Source organism: Salvelinus fontinalis, chromosome 23 (genome assembly GCF_029448725.1).
Source record: "Salvelinus fontinalis isolate EN_2023a chromosome 23, ASM2944872v1, whole genome shotgun sequence".
Lineage (NCBI taxonomy): Eukaryota > Metazoa > Chordata > Actinopteri > Salmoniformes > Salmonidae > Salvelinus > Salvelinus fontinalis.
The window spans coordinates 17,748,381-17,766,068 of record NC_074687.1 but is presented as its reverse complement, the minus strand read 5'-3'; the positions used below and the strand labels follow the sequence as shown (position 1 = coordinate 17,766,068).

The following is a 17,688-nucleotide window of genomic DNA, read 5'->3' as shown; positions in this document are numbered from 1 at the left end:
GTGGAGGTCAAAGTGCATACAGAGGTCAGAGTCATATTGCTGATTGATGTGTCTAGACTGAAGGGCAGCTATTGTGTTGTTGTTGAGCTGATTTAAAACCATTTTCCTCCACAGGTAATTTGATTCTGGGAGCTTGGTGTTAGATGGTCCATGGTCACTCTACAGCTGTCACACACACACACAACCTCTGTGTGTGTGTGTGTGTCAGTGTAACTATATGTTGGAACATTGCTGCAGGGACTTGCTTCCATTCAACCACAAGACAATTAGTGAGGTCGTGCATTGATGCTGAGCGAATTGGCCTGGCTCGCTGTCAGCGTTCCAAGTTCATCCCAAAGTTGTTCCATTGGGTTGAGGTTAGGGTTTTGTGCAGGCCAATCAAGTTCTTTCATACCGATGTTGACAAACCATTTCTGTATGGTCCTCTTTTTGTGCACAGGGGAATTGTTATTTTGATACAGGATAGGGCCTTCCCCCCAGAATCATCTAGAATAGCATTGTATGCTTTAGTGTTAAGATTTCCTTTCACTGGAACTAAGGGGCCTAGCCCGAACCATGAAAAACAGCCCCAGATCATTATTCATCACTCCAGAGAATGTATTTCTACTGCTCCAGAGTCCAATGGTGGCGAGCTTTACACCACTCCAGCCTACGCTTGGCCATGCCCATGGGGATCTTAGGCATGTGTGCGTCTGCTCGGCCATGGAAACCCACAAACAGTTCTTGTGCTGACGTGGCTTCCAGAGGCAGTTTGGAACTCGGTAGTGAGTGATGCAACCGAGGACAGACGATCTTTACGCGCTACACGCTTCAGCACTCGGTGGTCCTGTTCTGTAAGTTTGTGTGGCCGACCACTTCGCGACTGAGCCGTTGTTGCTCCTAGACGTTTCCACTTCACAGTAACAGCACTTACAGTTGACCCGGGCAGCTCTAGCAGGGCAGAAATTTGAACTGACTTCTTGTAAAGGTGGCATCCTATGACGGTGCCACGTTGAAAGTCACTGCTCTTCAGTGAAGCCATTCTACTGCCAATGTTTGTCTATGTAGATTGTATAGCTTGGTGCTCGATTTTATACACCTGTCAGCAACGGGTTTGGCTGAAATAGCCACATCCACTGATTTGAAGGGGTCTCCACATGCTTTTGTATATGCTGTATAGTGTATCTATAGGTTTGAGTACTTTAGCAGCTCACTAACAGTCCTTTTTTTGTTTTCCTCCTCTCCTCTCCTCTCCCCTCCTCTCCTCTCCTCTCCTCTCCTCTCCTCTCCTCTCCTCTCCTCTCCAGTGGGATGCTATAACAGAGATGGATGAACACAACCGTCCCATCCATACCTTCCAGGTGTGTCACGTGATGGAACCCAACCAGAACAACTGGCTACGCTCCAACTGGATCTTCCGCCAGGCCGCACAGAAGGTGTGTAGGGGTTCTGAGCATGGGTTGGAACATGGTGCTGATAACACCTGGGTTGCAGGTTCAATTCCCGCATGGGCCACATATTAGCCAACTGCATTTCCTGTAAGTGGCTTTGAATAAAACATTAGCTACTTTACTTTGTTTATTATTTTTGCAAGGTGTACGTGGAGCTGCGCTTCACTCTGAGAGACTGTAACTCCATCCCCTGGGTATCTGGGACCTGCAAGGAGACCTTCAACCTTTTCTACTATGAGACAGACGAGTCCCACGGGGTCAAGTTCAAACCCGCCCAGTACACCAAGATCGACACCATCGCAGCCGATGAGAGCTTCACCCAGATGGACCTGGGAGACCGCATCCTAAAGCTCAACACTGAGGTCCATCACCCCAATTAACTTAATTCAATAATATGTGACTTACAGCCTGGGTGCCAGTCTTTTTCTGCCCTCTTGCCAACTCCTATTGTTTGGCATGGTAATTCCATAAGGAGTTGGCAAGAGAGCAGAAACAGAATGCTGCCCATGTTATTTGATTTATCCCAACAGGGACAATTGTTGAGGCACTGCATACTAAGAACATGTTGTTGCGAAATACATGTGAGCATCCATTTAATAAAGTTCAATTCAATTAACTTTATTGATCCACAATGTGTTCTATAGGTACGGGAAGTGGGTCCTATCTCCAGGAAGGGTTTCTACCTGGCGTTCCAGGACATTGGGGCGTGCATCGCCCTGGTCTCAGTCAGGGTGTACTATAAGAAGTGTCCCTTCACCCTGAGGAATCTGGCCTCCTTCCCTGACACCGTGCCCCGGGTCGATTCCTCCTCCCTGGTGGAGGTTAGGGGAGCGTGTGTGGAGCATGCCGAGGAGAGGGACACTCCCAAACTGTACTGTGGCGCCGACGGTGACTGGCTGGTGCCTTTGGGGAAGTGTGTCTGTAGCCTGGGCTATGAAGAGATGGACGGGGCATGTCTCGGTGAGTCACATTCTGTTCTGACTGGATCTGTCCACCTTTCTCTCTCTACTCACTCTCTACCCCTCTCTCTCTCTCTCTACTCACTACTCACTCTCTACCCCTCTCTCGCTCTCTCTCTCCACTCACTCTCTACTCCTCTCTCGCTCTCTCTCTACTCACTCTCTACCCCTCTCTCGCTCTCTCGCTCTACTCACTCTCTACCCCTCTCTCGCTCTCTCGCTCTACTCACTCTCTACCCCTCTCTCGCTCTCTCGCTCTACTCACTCTCTACCCCTCTCTCGCTCTCTCTCTCTACTCACTCTCTACTCCTCTCTCGATCTCTCTCTACTCACTCTCTACCCCTCTCTCGCTCTCTCTCTACTCACTCTCTACCCCTCTCTCGCTCTCTTGCTCTACTCACTCTCTACCCCTCTCTCGCTCTCTCGCTCTACTCACTCTCTACCCCTCTCTCGCTCTTTCGCTCTACTCACTCTCTACCCCTCTCTCGCTCTCTCTCTACTCACTCTCTACTCCTCTCTCGATCTCTCTCTACTCACTCTCTACCCCTCTCTCGCTCTCTCTCTACTCACTCTCTACCCCTCTCTCGCTCTCTTGCTCTACTCACTCTCTACCCCTCTCTCGCTCTCTTGCTCTACTCACTCTCTACCCCTCTCTCGCTCTCTCTCTACTCACTCTCTACTCCTCTCTCGATCTCGCTCTACTCACTCTACCCCTCTCTCGCTCTCTCTCTGCTCACTCTCTACCCCTCTCTCGCTCTCTCTCTCTACTCACTCTCTACCCCTCTCTCGCTCTCTCTCTCTACTCACTCTCTACCCCTCTCTCTCTCTCTCTCTCTCTCTTCCTCTCCGTCTTTGTCTTTCCTTCCCTTTCATTCTCTCTCTCCATTTCAGTAGTCCCTCGCCCTCTCTCTTTCAAACCCTCTCTTTCCATGTACTTACAGTATATCTTTGTATTAATCTGAATCATCTCCTGAAGCTGTATGATATGAATACAGCCTAGCAGTAAACATGAGGTTTGATAGAGAATCAGTATTTGGGTCGTTCCACGAAATTTGTCCCTTTTGCGTCCCTTTGATATTTTAAGTATTAATTGTGCACCAATATGGAATTTTAAAAGCCTGTTATATTAAATGAAGTGCCCTTTAATGAAGGAATTCAATAAATCATATTTTTTATATAAATAAATTATTTTAATTTACTTAACCCTCAAATTTCTCAAAGTTTCACCATCACTGTAAAGCCCTAGTTATTTTTTTGCTTTGACAAAGTTTTTTCTGAATATTATTTTTTATTTCATGTGATTAGGGATTCATTTAATAGTCTGATTAGTTTGTCCCTCATTTTAAGTTCAACCCTGTTACGTGAACTGAACTCCCGTTTGAATATGGTGAAACTATTCCTTTTTTTTTAATTCAAAAGCAACACTGAACATCTAATAGTCAAATCATAGCGTAAAAGTAGGTGAGCTGGTTCTATTCTTGCTGGCCATTTGCTGGTGTTTACTGTTGGAAAAGTGAGTGGGTCAAGCGGAACATATCAACCCTGTTACCCATAGATAGACAGGCCAAAATAATTTAAACTATTTAACTATTTCTATATTTGTTTTCCATTCAGTTGCACACAACAAGCTTCCATTCCCCTGGCACAGGGGAATATATGGCTGAGTTAAGATGAAATCTGTCAACCATGTTACGGTCAACCCTGTTACTTTGTTTGGCACTTAATATAGTCACTTTTTTATTCAACCTCTTGATATGGGAAAACATGTTTTTTATTAAGTTTAACACATGCTTTTTATGACAGAATGTTAAAATTTGGTGACATTTTTTTGGACCAAGTTACACTTCTCAAAAGGCACCGAATTGTTGGAATGACCCATCTGTAGGCTACATATCACCAGTCCTGGCCTGCAGGGGGGATTATTTATGGGTTATGTATGGGCCAAGGTGTCTGACTACACAATGAAGAGTGTCAGGTGTTTCAACCACAGCTGCTTTATTCACTGACCTGGATCCAGATCGGTCTCTTTCTCCCTCATCTTTTCTCCCTCTCTCACATCCCGTTTCTCTCTCTAAATCTCACCTCCCTCACTCCCTCATCTTTTCTCCCTCTCTCACATCCCGTTTCTCTCTCTAAATCTCACCTCCCTCACTCCCTCATCTTTTATCCCTCTCTCACATCCCGTTTCTCTCTCTAAATCTCACTTCCCTCAGTCCCTCATCTTTTCTCCCTCTCTCACATCCCGTTTCTCTCTCTAAATCTCACCTCCCTCACTCCCTCATCTTTTCTCCCTCTCTCACATCCCGTTTCTCTCTCTAAATCTCACCTCCCTCACTCCCTCATCTTTTATCCCTCTCTCACATCCGTTTCTCTCTCTAAATCTCATCTCCCTCACTCCCTCATCTTTTCTCCCTCTCTCACATCCCGTTTCTCTCTCTAAATCTCACCTCCCTCACTCCCTCATCTTTTCTCCCTCTCTCAAATCCCGTTTCTCTCTCTAAATCTCACTTCCCTCACTCCCTCATCTTTTCTCCCTCTCTCAAATCCCGTTTCTCTCTCTAAATCTCACCTCCATCACTCCCTCATCTTTTCTCCCTCTCTCACATCCCGTTTCTCTCTCTAAATCTCACCTCCCTCACTCCCTCATCTTTTATCCCTCTCTCACATCCCGTTTCTCTCTCTAAATCTCACCTCCCTCACTCCCTCATCTTTTCTCCCTCTCTCACATCCCGTTTCTCTCTCTAAATCTCACCTCCCTCACTCCCTCATCTTTTATCCCTCTCTCACATCCCGTTTCTCTCTCTAAATCTCACCTCCCTCACTCTCTCATCTTTTATCCCTCTCTCAAATCCCGTTTCTCTCTCTAAATCTCACTTCCCTCACTCCCTCATCTTTTCTCCCTCTCTCACATCCCGTTTCTCTCTCTAAATCTCACCTCCCTCACTCCATCGTCCCCCCTCTATCTCCTTCCCTCACCCCTCCTTCCTTCCCTTCCTCACCCCCTCTCCTTCCCTCTCTTTTATTTGTCATTCTGCAGTATAGGTGCAGTGCAGATAGGCAGAGCTCCATGCATCTTCACAAAGCCAGATGTCATCCCCTATCCTTCATTATCTACCTCCTGTCATCCCTCCTTCATCCCTTCTTCTCTCCTGTCTCCTCTCCTCCTCCTCTCCTTCTTTGTAGCAGCCCTCCCACTCTGCCATTCAGATGAGATGTAATGTGAAGGGCTCTGGCTGTGTGGTACTGATTGTTAACTGAAGCTGCAGCTGGATCTGTGGACCAGTAGGGGAGAGAGGATGTGTGTGTGTGATATGAGAGAGGCTGTGTTTGTATGTGTGATAGGGGATATGATGTATTTGTGGTAGGGCAGAGGCTGTGAAATATAACAACACAGATAAAGAGTGTTTGTGATATGCGCACCACAAATGTATCTAGCGGTGCTGGGCCCCAAAAATGATATGCTGCTCCTGTGGTTTTCTTTCTTTGCACATAAGAGCATTAGTGTATTATACAAACACTATGTTTGGGAATTTGTGGATAGAGAGTGAGGGGTGCTCTCCTTTTCGAGACAGCTCTACCTCCAGCTGTCACCAGTGTTAGGAGTCTGTCTGTAGTCTCAGCCTGCTGTCTGTAGTCTCAGCCTGCTGTCTGTAGTCTCAGCCTGCTGTCTGTGGTTATGCTGCTGTCTGTGGTCTGTGGTCGAGCTGCTGTCTGTCAGTGCTGCTGTCAGTGGTCATGCTGCTGTCAGTGGTCATGCTGCTGTCTGTGGTCATGCTGCTGTCTGTGGCAAAAATTCTGTCTGTGACCATGCTGCTGTCTGTCTGTGGTCATGCTGCTGTCTGTCTGTGGTCATGCTGCTGTCTGTCTGTGGTCATGCTGATGTCAGTGGTTATGCTGCTGTCTGTCTGTGGTCATGCTGCTGTCTGTGGCCATGCTGCTGTCTGTCTGTGGTCATGCTGCTGTCTGTGGCCATGCTGCTGTCTGTCTGTGGCCATGCTGCTGTCTGTCTGTGGCCATGCTGCTGTCTGTGGCCATGCTGCTGTCTGTCTGTGGTCATGCTGCTGTCTGTGGCCATGCTGCTGTCTGTCTGTGGCCATGCTGCTGTCTGTGGCCATGCTGCTGTCTGTCTGTGGTCATGCTGCTGTCTGTGGTCATGCTGCTGTCTGTCTGTGGTCATGCTGATGTCAGTGGTCATGCTGCTGTCTGTGGTTATACATATATATGTCTGTGGGCATGCTGCTGCTGTCAGTGGTCATGCTGCTGTCTGTGGCCATGCTGCTGTCTGTCTGTGGTCATGCTGTCTGTCTGTGGTCATGCTGCTGTCTGTGGCCATGCTGCTGTCTGTCTGTGGTCATGCTGTTTGTCTGTGGTCATGCTGCTGTCTGTGGCCATGCTGCTGTCTGTCTGTGGTCATGCTGTTTGTCTGTGGTCATGCTGCTGTCTGTGGCCATGCTGCTGTCTGTCTGTGGTCATGCTGCTGTCTGTGGTTATGCTGCTGTCTGTGGTCTTGCTGCTGTCTGTGGTCTTGCTGCTGTCTGTGGTCATGCTGCTGTCTGTGGTTCTGCTGCTGTCTGTGTTTATGCTGCTGTCTGTGGTCTTGCTGCTGTCTGTGGTCATGCTGCTGTCTGTGGTCATGCTGCTGTCTGTGGTCTTGCTGCTGTCTGTGGTCATGCTGCTGCTGTCTGTGGTCATGCTGCTGACTGTGGTCATGCTGCTGTCTGTGTTTATGCTGCTGTCTGTGGTCTTGCTGCTGTCTGTGGTCATGCTGCTGTCTGTGGTCATGCTGCTGTCTGTGGTCTTGCTGCTGTCTGTGGTCTTGCTGCTGTCTGTGGTCATGCTGCTGTCTGTGGTTCTGCTGTCTGTCAGTGGTTCTGCTGCTGTCTGTGGTCATGCTGCTGTCTGTGGTCATGCTGCTGTCTGCCAGTGCTGCTGTCTGTCTGTGGTCTTGCTGCTGTCTGTGGTCATGCTGCTGTCTGTGGTCATGCTGCTGTCTGTGGTCTTGCTGCTGTCTGTGGTCTTGCTGCTGTCTGTGGTCATGCTGCTGTCTGTGGTTCTGCTGTCTGTCTGTGGTCTTGCTGCTGTCTGTGGTCTTGCTGCTGTCTGTGGTCATGCTGCTGTCTGCCAGTGCTGCTGTCTGTCTGTGGTCATGCTGCTGTCTGTGTTTATGCTGCTGTCTGTGGTCTTGCTGCTGTCTGTGGTCATGCTGCTGTCTGTGGTCATGCTGCTGTCTGTGGTCATGCTGCTGTCTGTGGTCTTGCTGCTGTCTGTGGTCTTGCTGCTGTCTGTGGTCATGCTGCTGTCTGTGGTTCTGCTGTCTGTCAGTGGTCATGCTGCTGTCTGTGGTCATGTTGCTGTCTGTGGTCATGCTGCTCTGTGGTTATGCTGCTGTCTGTGGTTATTCTGCTGTCTGTCAGTTCTGCTGTCAGTGGTCATGCTGCTGTCTGTGCTGCTGTCTGTCAGTTCTGCTCTCTGTGGTCATGCTGCTTTCAGTGGTAATGCTGCTGTCTGTGCTGCTGTCTGTCAGTTCTGTTGTCTGTGGTCATGCTGCTGACACTGGGCAGGGAGACCCATATGTCTGTCTGTCTGTCTTCTGAAGCTGCTTTAACATTTTACTGTAGTGGGCTAAATCAGGGTCACACTTCTTGGTAGTCTTAAACAAATCTACTTTGAAACAAAAGTATACACCTCACGCACATGGTTATGGGCTTCAAAAAAATAAGACACCTGTACTGAAATGTATTCAATTTTGAGTTTGCATCCCAATATTACACTTTACATACATCACAGAAGACTGAATATAACAAATGACAAGAGCGTACAAAGCTGTCGTCAAGGCAAAGGGTGGCTACTTTGAAGAATCCCAAATCAAAATATATTTTATATTTGAGATACTTCAAAGTAGCCACTCTTTGCATTGATGACAGCTTTGCACACTCTTGGCATTCTCTCAGGTATCCTCCAGACATGACGTCCTTTTAGAAATGTCAAAACTCTCAGTATGATGATATAGGTCTTTACATGTTGTATACATGACATTGTGTCATCCGCAACGCAACGTTATATTCCATTGTGTGCTACTCAAGACCAATGTTCCCACTTAGCTGCACGCGGGCGTACAGCTCCCTGGGACTGCCGCTCAGCCCGTGCAAAGAAGCACAAGATTGAGCTTCGCTCAACTTTCTTGAGTTTTCCCCATTAGTTAACACTATCAACATTTCCCTTTACTGCGGGAACTGTGATCGAATCAACAAAATATTTGCCACTTTCAATGCAACATACCGAAAGAAAACGAACTATGCAAGACTTAGTTTGCTAAACTAACTATGCAAGAGATTTTGTAGAAGGAATCTGAGTAGAATTCTGTTGCATTGACAGGCACCACTCAGACCCGTAATCTACACAGACCAGTGTGCCATAACCAATCAGAGCTGCAGTAGGCATATATGCAAATAGATGATTGTCATATATGGATCGGTGCCATTCACTTTGAACTGGACTGTTTTTACAGCATCAGCGGTCGTGAGGAAATGCGCTTGTTTTGAGATCACAGCTAGAGCTACATTTAGCGACGTGTGCACATTTGTAAATGTGTTTATATCCTTTGCTAGTTAGTGAGTTATTAGCTAGTTATTAGTCACGAGCACTCCCTGTTTTCAATATACTTTGTATCTATATTTATTTGGGCAGTTACCTGTAGAATGGCCCGAGATGTATCCCTCGAGTCACACCAAAATGGAATATAACGTTACGGATAAAGTTCAGAATGACACAATTTCACGTGTAAAACATCTAATGACCTACATCACTATACTGAGAATGTCTGTTTCTAAAAGGATGTATTGGGTGTATTTAGGCCTTTGTAAATGATATTTCAGGAGCCCATACTACACAATGAGGATAAGTAAGTGATTTGTTGTTTGAGGTAAGTTTCTCAAAATAAGTGAAATCACAAAAAAGGTGTCTGGACCCTTCGATAACATGTCATTTACATCAAAAATAGAGATTTGGTTGTAAAGAATAAAACGTCCTCTTTAAATTCTGCCTGGCTACCAACCCACTGCTTTATGTGTTTATGCATATGTATGTGTACGTGGGGCCAGTAACGTTATACTGCCTTACAAAAATCTTTGATCTGTTGTAATGGCCAGGTGTAATATTTGATTCATGTGGTATTTACTTTCCTGATGACAAACAAGCCACACAATCAGAATATCATGAAGTACCAAAAATTACTGTCTGTCTGGACAGAAAAAGAATTTGAAGTTAGAAAATAATTTACATAATGTAGATAGTGCACTTTGCCTTTATAGTGCAGTATAGTCAGGGGGTCCATTTCCTGCTGTGATCTGAGGCAGGGGACAGGGCAACTCACTGTCAGAGATTACATCTGCTGCGGCTGCCCAGACGTGGGTTTGATCCCTGGACAGTCTGTCTGTCTGTCTGGTGGTGGCTCAGGGTTATCACTGCCTGGCTCTACTCTATAAGACATGGGGTGACACTAACAGAACTGGTACAGGGCTATGCCACTGCTTAGTAGTGTTAATATCTATCGCTCAGGAGAAAATCTGCCTTAGTATTTACACATTTCAAATAATGTTCTTATGGTACTGTATATCCACATGATTCCTCTCTGCTATAAAGTACTTCCCCTCTCTCTCCCTGTCTGTTCCTAACCTGCTGTAAAGGCCTCTCTCTCCCTGTCTGTTCCTAACCTGCTGTAAAGGCCTCTCTCTCCCTGTCTGTTCCTAACCTGCTGTAAAGTCCTCTCTCCTCCTGTCTGTTCTTAACCTGCTGTAAAGTCCTCTCTCCCTCTCTGTTCCTAACCTGCTGTAAAGTCCTCTCTCCCTGTATGTTCCTAACCTGCTGTAAAGTCCTCTCTCCCTGTCTGTTCCTAACCTGCTGTAAAGTCCTCTCTCTCCCTGTCTGTTCCTAACCTGCTGTAAAGTCCTCTCCCCCTGTCTGTTCCTAACCTGCTGTAAAGTCCTCTCTCCCTGTCTGTTCCTAACCTGCTGTAAAGTCCTCTCTCCCTGTCTGTTCCTAACCTGCTGTAAAGGCCTCTCTCTCCCTGTCTGTTCCTAACCTGCTGTAAAGTCCTCTCTCCTCCTGTCTGTTCTTAACCTGCTGTAAAGTCCTCTCTCCCTCTCTGTTCCTAACCTGCTGTAAAGTCCTCTCTCCCTGTATGTTCCTAACCTGCTGTAAAGTCCTCTCTCCCTGTCTGTTCCTAACCTGCTGTAAAGTCCTCTCTCTCCCTGTCTGTTCCTAACCTGCTGTAAAGTCCTCTCCCCCTGTCTGTTCCTAACCTGCTGTAAAGTCCTCTCTCCCTGTCTGTTCCTAACCTGCTGTAAAGTCCTCTCTCCCTGTCTGTTCCTAACCTGCTGTAAAGGCCTCTCTCCCTGTCTGTTCCTAACCTGCTGTAAAGTCCTCTCTCCCTGTCTGTTCCTAACCTGCTGTAAAGTCCTCTCTCCCTGTCTGTTCCTAACCTGCTGTAAATTCCTCTCTCCCTGTCTGTTCCTAACCTGCTGTAAAGGCCTCTCTCCCCCTGTCTGTTCCTAACCTGCTGTAAAGTCCTCTCTCCCTGTCTGTTCCTAACCTGCTGTAAAGGCCTCTCTCCCCCTGTCTGATCTTAACCTGCTGTAAAGTCCTCTCTCCCTGTCTGTTCCTAACCTGCTGTAAAGTCCTCTCTCCCCCTGTCTGTTCCTAACCTGCTGTAAAGTCCTCTCTCCCCCTGTCTGTTCCTAACCTGCTGTGAAGTCCTCTCTCCCCCTGTCTGTTCCTAACCTGCTGTAAATGCCTCTCTCCCTGTCTGTTCCTAACCTGCTGTAAAGTCCTCTCCCCCTGTCTGTTCCTAACCTGCTGTAAAGTCCTCTCTCTCCCTGTCTGTTCCTAACCTGCTGTAAAGTCCTCTCTCCCTGTCTGTTCCTAACCTGCTGTAAAGGCCTCTCTCCCTGTCTGTTCCTAACCTGCTGTAGAGGCCTCTCTCCCTGTCTGTTCCTAACCTGCTGTAAAGGCCTCTCTCCCCCTGTCTGTTCCTAACCTGCTGTAAAGGCCTTTCTCCCTGTCTGTTCCTAACCTGCTGTAAAGTCCTCTCTCCCTGTCTGTTCCTAACCTGCTGTAAAGTCCTCTCTCCCTGTATGTTCCTAACCTGCTGTAAAGTCCTCTCTCCCTGTATGTTCCTAACCTGCTGTAAAGTCCTCTCTCTCCCTGTCTGTTCCTAACCTGCTGTAAAGTCCTCTCTCTCCCTGTCTGTTCCTAACCTGCTGTAAAGGCCTCTCTCCCCCTGTCTATTCTTTACCTGCTGTAAAGGCCACGAACAGCACGCCCCTAGTGTGGGGGAGGAAAGGTCACTGATGCTTGGTCAGACTCTGGACCTGTCATTGGGGGAGAGGATGGTCAGAGACAGGGGGAGAGAGGGGTAGAGGTCAAAGCCACATGGGGCTGAGAGAGAGGGGGAGAGACTGGGGGAAAGAGGGGGGAGAAACCGGGGGAAAGTGGGGCTACAGTGAGAGACTATATATACACTATGTATACAAAAGTATGTGGACACTCCTTCAAATTAGTGGATTCAGCTATTTGAGCCACACCCGTTGCTGACAGGTGTATAAAATCGAGCACACAGCCATGCAATCTCCATAGACAAACATTGGCAGTAGAATGGCAGTAGACTTTCAATGTGGCACCGTCATAGGATGCCACCTTTCCAACAGGTCAGTTCATCAAATGTCTGCCCTGTTAGAGCTTCCCCGGTCAACTGTAAGTGCTATTATTGTGAAGTGGAAATGTCTAGGGGCAACAACAGCTCAGCCGCGAAGTGGTAGGCCAGACAAGCTCACAGAACGGGACCCTCGAGTTCCAAACTGCCTCTGGAAGCAACGTTCTTTTCATACATCTCCGTTCTATGAAGCGCATGGATATGTCCCATTATGAAATCTTCTCTCAGTCTCTCACCCACTCAATGTTCAGATGTCCTCAGCCCATGCAGCTTGGGGTTGTCATTCAGTAGTAGTTGATGATGATTTATCTGTGGTGCAGGCCTGAGAGGTTCACAGCTGCATCCACAGCTGCTCAGCAATCAGCCAGACAACATCACACTACAGCTGTGATCAGAACAACACCAGAAATTAATTATTCATCCAACTTTCCCCAATTCTTTATATCGTCTATTGTAACTTGGCGTGCCAGAAAAGTTAAACTGCAGACATGAACAATTTATTCATCTAGAATAGGCATCCACGACCATATCGGAAACTTCTGTTTTCTTTTTGTTTCTATTTAATTGTCAAATCTAAGAGTAGGGTTACCTGTAGATGTTGCTAATGCAGCACCTTTGCTGTTTCTGCTGTCGTGTACAGTGTACCCTTTAAACTGTGTCTGTCTGGGTTCCCGCTGACTCTGGCATTTCAGGGAGCGCTGCTTGTCTGAAGAATTACTGAGTTCCCAGTTGACTGCTATCCTGATGTGACCCACAAGTAAGAGTTTACTAAGAAGAAGACAGAGACACATTACTCTGTCCCTCTGGCTCTGGTTTAAACTCTGTTCATCCATTATATTAAGGGTAGAGGAGATACACCACATGTTTATGCTAATGTTCGAGCACCTTACCTGAATTAAAACATCCTTACACATTAATCTCTCTCTGGCATTAAATGCCTTTGTGTTCACACCTAGAACACCTACAGTATACATTCCCCCTCTCTCCCTCTCACTTTCCCTCTCCATCCCTTCCTTCCTCTTTTCCTCTCTCTGTAGTAGATTTCACAGTTGGGTTAATCTTGGTGATGTGTAGCGATTATAATGCTGTGTCAGCCCTAAACGAGGGCCTGCACATTGTTCCAACAGTCACACAGTAGTTATTAAACCTCCACACTGCCTGGTCTGCCGTGGGGAGTCCAGGGCGTCAGGGGGAGTAGACGATAATACCTCAGTCCCACATCACCTGACCTCAACATAGCTACATTGTCTCTGATTTACCATAGTTAGAACCTTCTTCTGAACACAAGGGGTGTTTCTCAGTATGCATACTACCGCGCTCCACACTCATTCTCTGAGTTCATTCTCCGAGGACGTTCTTTTGAGTACGTTCTTGTGAGTATGAGAGTACGGAGAATGCATAAAATTGTACATTTGAGAAGCACTGCACACTCCAATGCTACTGCATTGCCTTTGACCAATACAGATAAAACAAGATACAGTGCCTTCAGAAAGTATTCATACCCCTTTACTTTTCCACATTTTGTTGTGTTACAGCCTGATTTTAAAATGTAATAATTTGAGATTTTACCCCATAATGTCAAAGTGGAATTTTGTTTGTAGAACATTTTCGAAAATGAATAACAATTTTAAATCTGATGTCTTGAGTCAATTTGTATTCCACTCCGTTGCTATGGCAAGTAGAAATGTTCTTAACAAATCGCATAAGTTGCATGGACTCATTCTGTGTGCAATAATAGTTCTACCCCATCTCTGTACCCCACACATACCATTATATTTAAGGTCCCTCAATCAAGTAGTGAATTTCAAGCACAGATTCAACCACAAAGACCAGGGAGGTTTTTCAATGGCTCGCAGAGAAAGACACCGATTGGTAGATCTGTAAAAAAAACTATACTGAAGCAGACACTGAATATCCCTTTGAGCATGGTGAAGTTATTAATTAGGCTTTGGATGGTGTATCAATACACCCAGTCACTACAAAGATACAGTAGTCCTTCCTAACTCAGTTGCCAGAGAGGAAGGAAACTGCTCAGGGATTTCACCATGAGGCCAGTGGAGATTTTAAAACAGTTACAGAGTTTAATGGTTGTGATAGGAGAACTGAGGATGGATCAACAACATTGTAGTTATTCCACAGTACTAACCTAAATGACAGAGTTAAAAAGAAACGGAATACAGCTAAGCACAGCAAAATCCTAGAGGAAAACCTGGTTCAGTCTTCTTTCCAACAGACACTGGGAGACAAATTCACCTTTCAGCAGAACAAAAGCCTAAAATGCAAGGCCAAATCTACACTGGAGTTTCTTACCAAGACGACATTGAATTTTCATGAGTGGCCTAGTTACAGTGTTTTACTTACATCTTGTAACGGTCCTGACCTGTTTTATGTTGTTTTTGTATGTGTTTAGGTCAGGGCACGTGTTTTGGGTGGGCAGTCTATGTTATCTGTTTCTATGTTGGTTTTGGTTGCCTGGTATGGCTCTTAATTAGAGGCAGGTGTTTTGCGTTCTCCTCTAATTAAGAGTCATATTTAGGTAGGGTGTTCTCACTGTTTGTTTGTGGGTGATTGTCTCCTGTGTCTGTGTCGATGTTACACCATACGGGATTGTTTCGGTTTGTTCGTGCGTTTTTGTAGTAAGTACTTGTTCGTTCGTTCTGCGTGTGTTATGTCAGTTCGTCGTACTAAGTCTGTCTACTTTCGTTTTGTTATTTTGTTAGTTTATTCAATTATAGTTTGTTTCGTTTTGTCTTGTAAATAAAATTCATCATGTATTCACAACCCGCTGCGCCTTGGCTCGATCACTACTCCTCCTCTTCTTATGAAGAGAGAGAGGAACGCCGTTACAGAATCACCCACCATTCCAGAGCCAAGCAGCGGAGTAAATGGAGTAAGGGACAGGAAAAGAAGGAGCAATGGACATGGGACGATATATTGGACGGAAAGGGTTGCTACACATGGGAGGAGATCCTGGCTGGTAGGGATCGCCTCCCATGGGAACAGCTGGAGGCACTGAGGAGAGCAGAGGCTACCGGAGAGAGGAACCGGAGCTATGAGGGAACGGTCTGGCACGGAAGCCCAAAAAGCCCGTAAGTAACACCCAAAAATTTATTGGGGGGTGGCTAAGAGGTAGTGGGCCAAGGGCAGGTAGGAGACCTGCGCCCACTTCCCAGGCTTACCGTGGAGAGCGGGAGTACGGGCAGGCGCCGTGTTGCGCAGTAGAGCGCATGGTGTCTCCTGTACGAGTGCATAGCACAGTGCGGGTTATTCCACCTCCCCGCACTGGTAGGGCTAGATTGGGTATTGAGCCAGGTGTCATGAGGCCGGCTCAACGCGTCTGGTCCCCAGTGCGTCTCCTCGGGCCGGCATACATGGCACCTGCCTTACGCATGGTTTCCCCGGTTCGCCTACATATGCCGGTGCGGGTTATTCCACCTCCCCGCACTGGTCGGGCAACCGGGAGTATTCAACCAGGTAAGGTTGGGCAGGCTCAATGCTCAAGAGTGCCAGTACGCCTCCACGGTCCGGTATTTCCGGCGCCACCTCCCCGCCCCAGCCTAGTACCTACAGTGCCTACACTACGCACTAGGCTACCAGTGCGTCTCCTGAGCCCAGTTCCTCCTCCACGCACTCTCTCTGTAGTGCGTGTATCCAGTTCGGTGCCTCCAGTTCCGGCACCACGCACTAAGCCTCCTGTGCGTCTCCAGAGCCCTGAACACACTGTATTTTCTCTCCCTACTAATCCTGATGTGCTTGTCCTCAGCCCGGTGTCACCAGTGCCGGTACCTCGCATCAGGTATAGAGTGGGCTTTGAGAGTACAGTGTGCCCTGTCCCTGCTCCCCGCACTAGTAGGAAGGTGCTTATCCTTAGCCCGGTGCCTCCAGTTCCGGCACCACGCACCAGGTCTACAGTGCGCCGTATCCGGCCAGAGCCATCCGTCTCCCCAGCGCCATCTGAGCCATCCGTCTCCCCAGCGCCATCTGAGCCATCCGTCTCCCCAGCGCCGTCTGAGCCATCCGTCTGCCATGAGCCTGCAAAGCCGCCCGTCTGCCATGAGCCTGCAAAGCCGCCCGTCTGCCATGAGCCTACAGAGCCGTCCGCCAGACAGGAGCCGCTAGAGCCGCCCGCCAGACAGGAGCCGCTAGAGCCGCCCGCCAGACAGGAGCCGCTAGAGCCGCCCGCCAGACAGGAGCCGCTAGAGCCGCCCGCCAGACAGGATCTGCCAGAGCCGCCCGCCAGACAGGATCTGCCAGAGCCGCCAACCAGACAGGATCTGCCAGAGCCGCCAACCAGACAGGATCTGCCAGAGCCGCCAGCGAGCCATGAGCAGCCAGAGCCGTCAGAGAGCCATGAGCGTCGAGAGCCGTCAGCCCGCCATGAGCGTCGAGAGCCGTCAGCCCGCCATGAGCGTCGAGAGCCGTCAGCCCGCCATGAGCGTCGAGAGCCGTCAGCCCGCCATGAGCGTCGAGAGCCGTCAGCCCGCCATGAGCGTCGAGAGCCGTCAGCCCGCCATGAGCGTCGAGAGCCGTCAGCCCGCCATGAGCGTCGAGAGCCGTCAGCCTGCCATGAGCGTCGAGAGCCGTCAGCCTGCCATGAGCGTCGAGAGCCGTCAGCCTGCCATGAGCGTCGAGAGCCGTCAGCCTGCCATGAGCGTCGAGAGCCGTCAGCCTGCCATGAGCGTCGAGAGCCGTCAGCCTGCATAGACCTGCCAGAGTCCCTCAGCCAGGATCTGCCAGAGTATATCAGCCGGGACCTGCCCCTTGTCCCGGTGTTGCCCCTTGTCCCGGTGCTGCCCCTTGTCCCGGTGCTGCCCCTTGTCCCGGTGCTGCCCCTTGTCCCGGTGCTGCCCCTTGTCCCGGTGCTGCCCCTTGTCCCGGTGCTGCCCCTTATCCCGGTGCTGGTCTTTATCCTGGTGCTGCCCCTTATCCTGGTGCTGCCCCTTGTCCCGGTGCTGCCCCTTGTCCCGGTGCTGCCCCTTGTCCCGGTGCTGCCCCTTGTCCCGGTGCTGCCCTTTGTCCCGGTGCTGCCCTTTGTCCCGGTACTGCCCCTTGTCCCGGTGCTGCCCCTTGTCCCGGTGCTGCCCCTTCTCCTGGTGCTGGCCGTTTATTTAGGGGATGTGAGTTTTAGGGTGGTCATTGGGAGGGGAAGACAGAAACGGGGGGTGACTATGGTGGTGTGGGGACAGCGTCCAGAGCCGGAGCCACCACCGTGGTCAACTGCCCACCCAGACCCTCCCCTGGACTTTGTGCTGGTGCGCCCGGCGTTCGCACCTTGAGGGGGGGGGGGTTCTGTAACGGTCCTGACCTGTTTTATGTTGTTTTTGTATGTGTTTAGGTCAGGGCATGTGTTTTGGGTGGGCAGTCTATGTTATCTGTTTCTATGTTGGTTTTGGTTGCCTGGTATGGCTCTTAATTAGAGGCAGGTGTTTTGCGTTCTCCTCTAATTAAGAGTCATATTTAGGTAGGGTGTTCTCACTGTTTGTTTGTGGGTGATTGTCTCCTGTGTCTGTGTCGATGTTACACCATACGGGATTGTTTCGGTTTGTTCGTGCGTTTTTGTAGTAAGTACTTGTTCGTTCGTTCTGCGTGT

At 48.7% G+C, this 17,688-nt stretch overlaps 1 protein-coding gene across 1 annotated transcript in view; it reads left to right on the top strand.

The window, feature by feature from the left end:
• Nucleotides 1-17,688, top strand: part of LOC129820950 (ephrin type-A receptor 6-like) — a 345,999-nt gene that overhangs the window by 98,876 nt on the left and 229,435 nt on the right. The window contains exons 3-5 of the mRNA XM_055878103.1: nucleotides 1,287-1,415; nucleotides 1,574-1,792; nucleotides 2,075-2,390. Of these exons, the coding sequence (XP_055734078.1) occupies nucleotides 1,287-1,415; nucleotides 1,574-1,792; nucleotides 2,075-2,390 (664 nt within the window). The remainder of the gene's footprint in view (nucleotides 1-1,286; nucleotides 1,416-1,573; nucleotides 1,793-2,074; nucleotides 2,391-17,688) is intronic.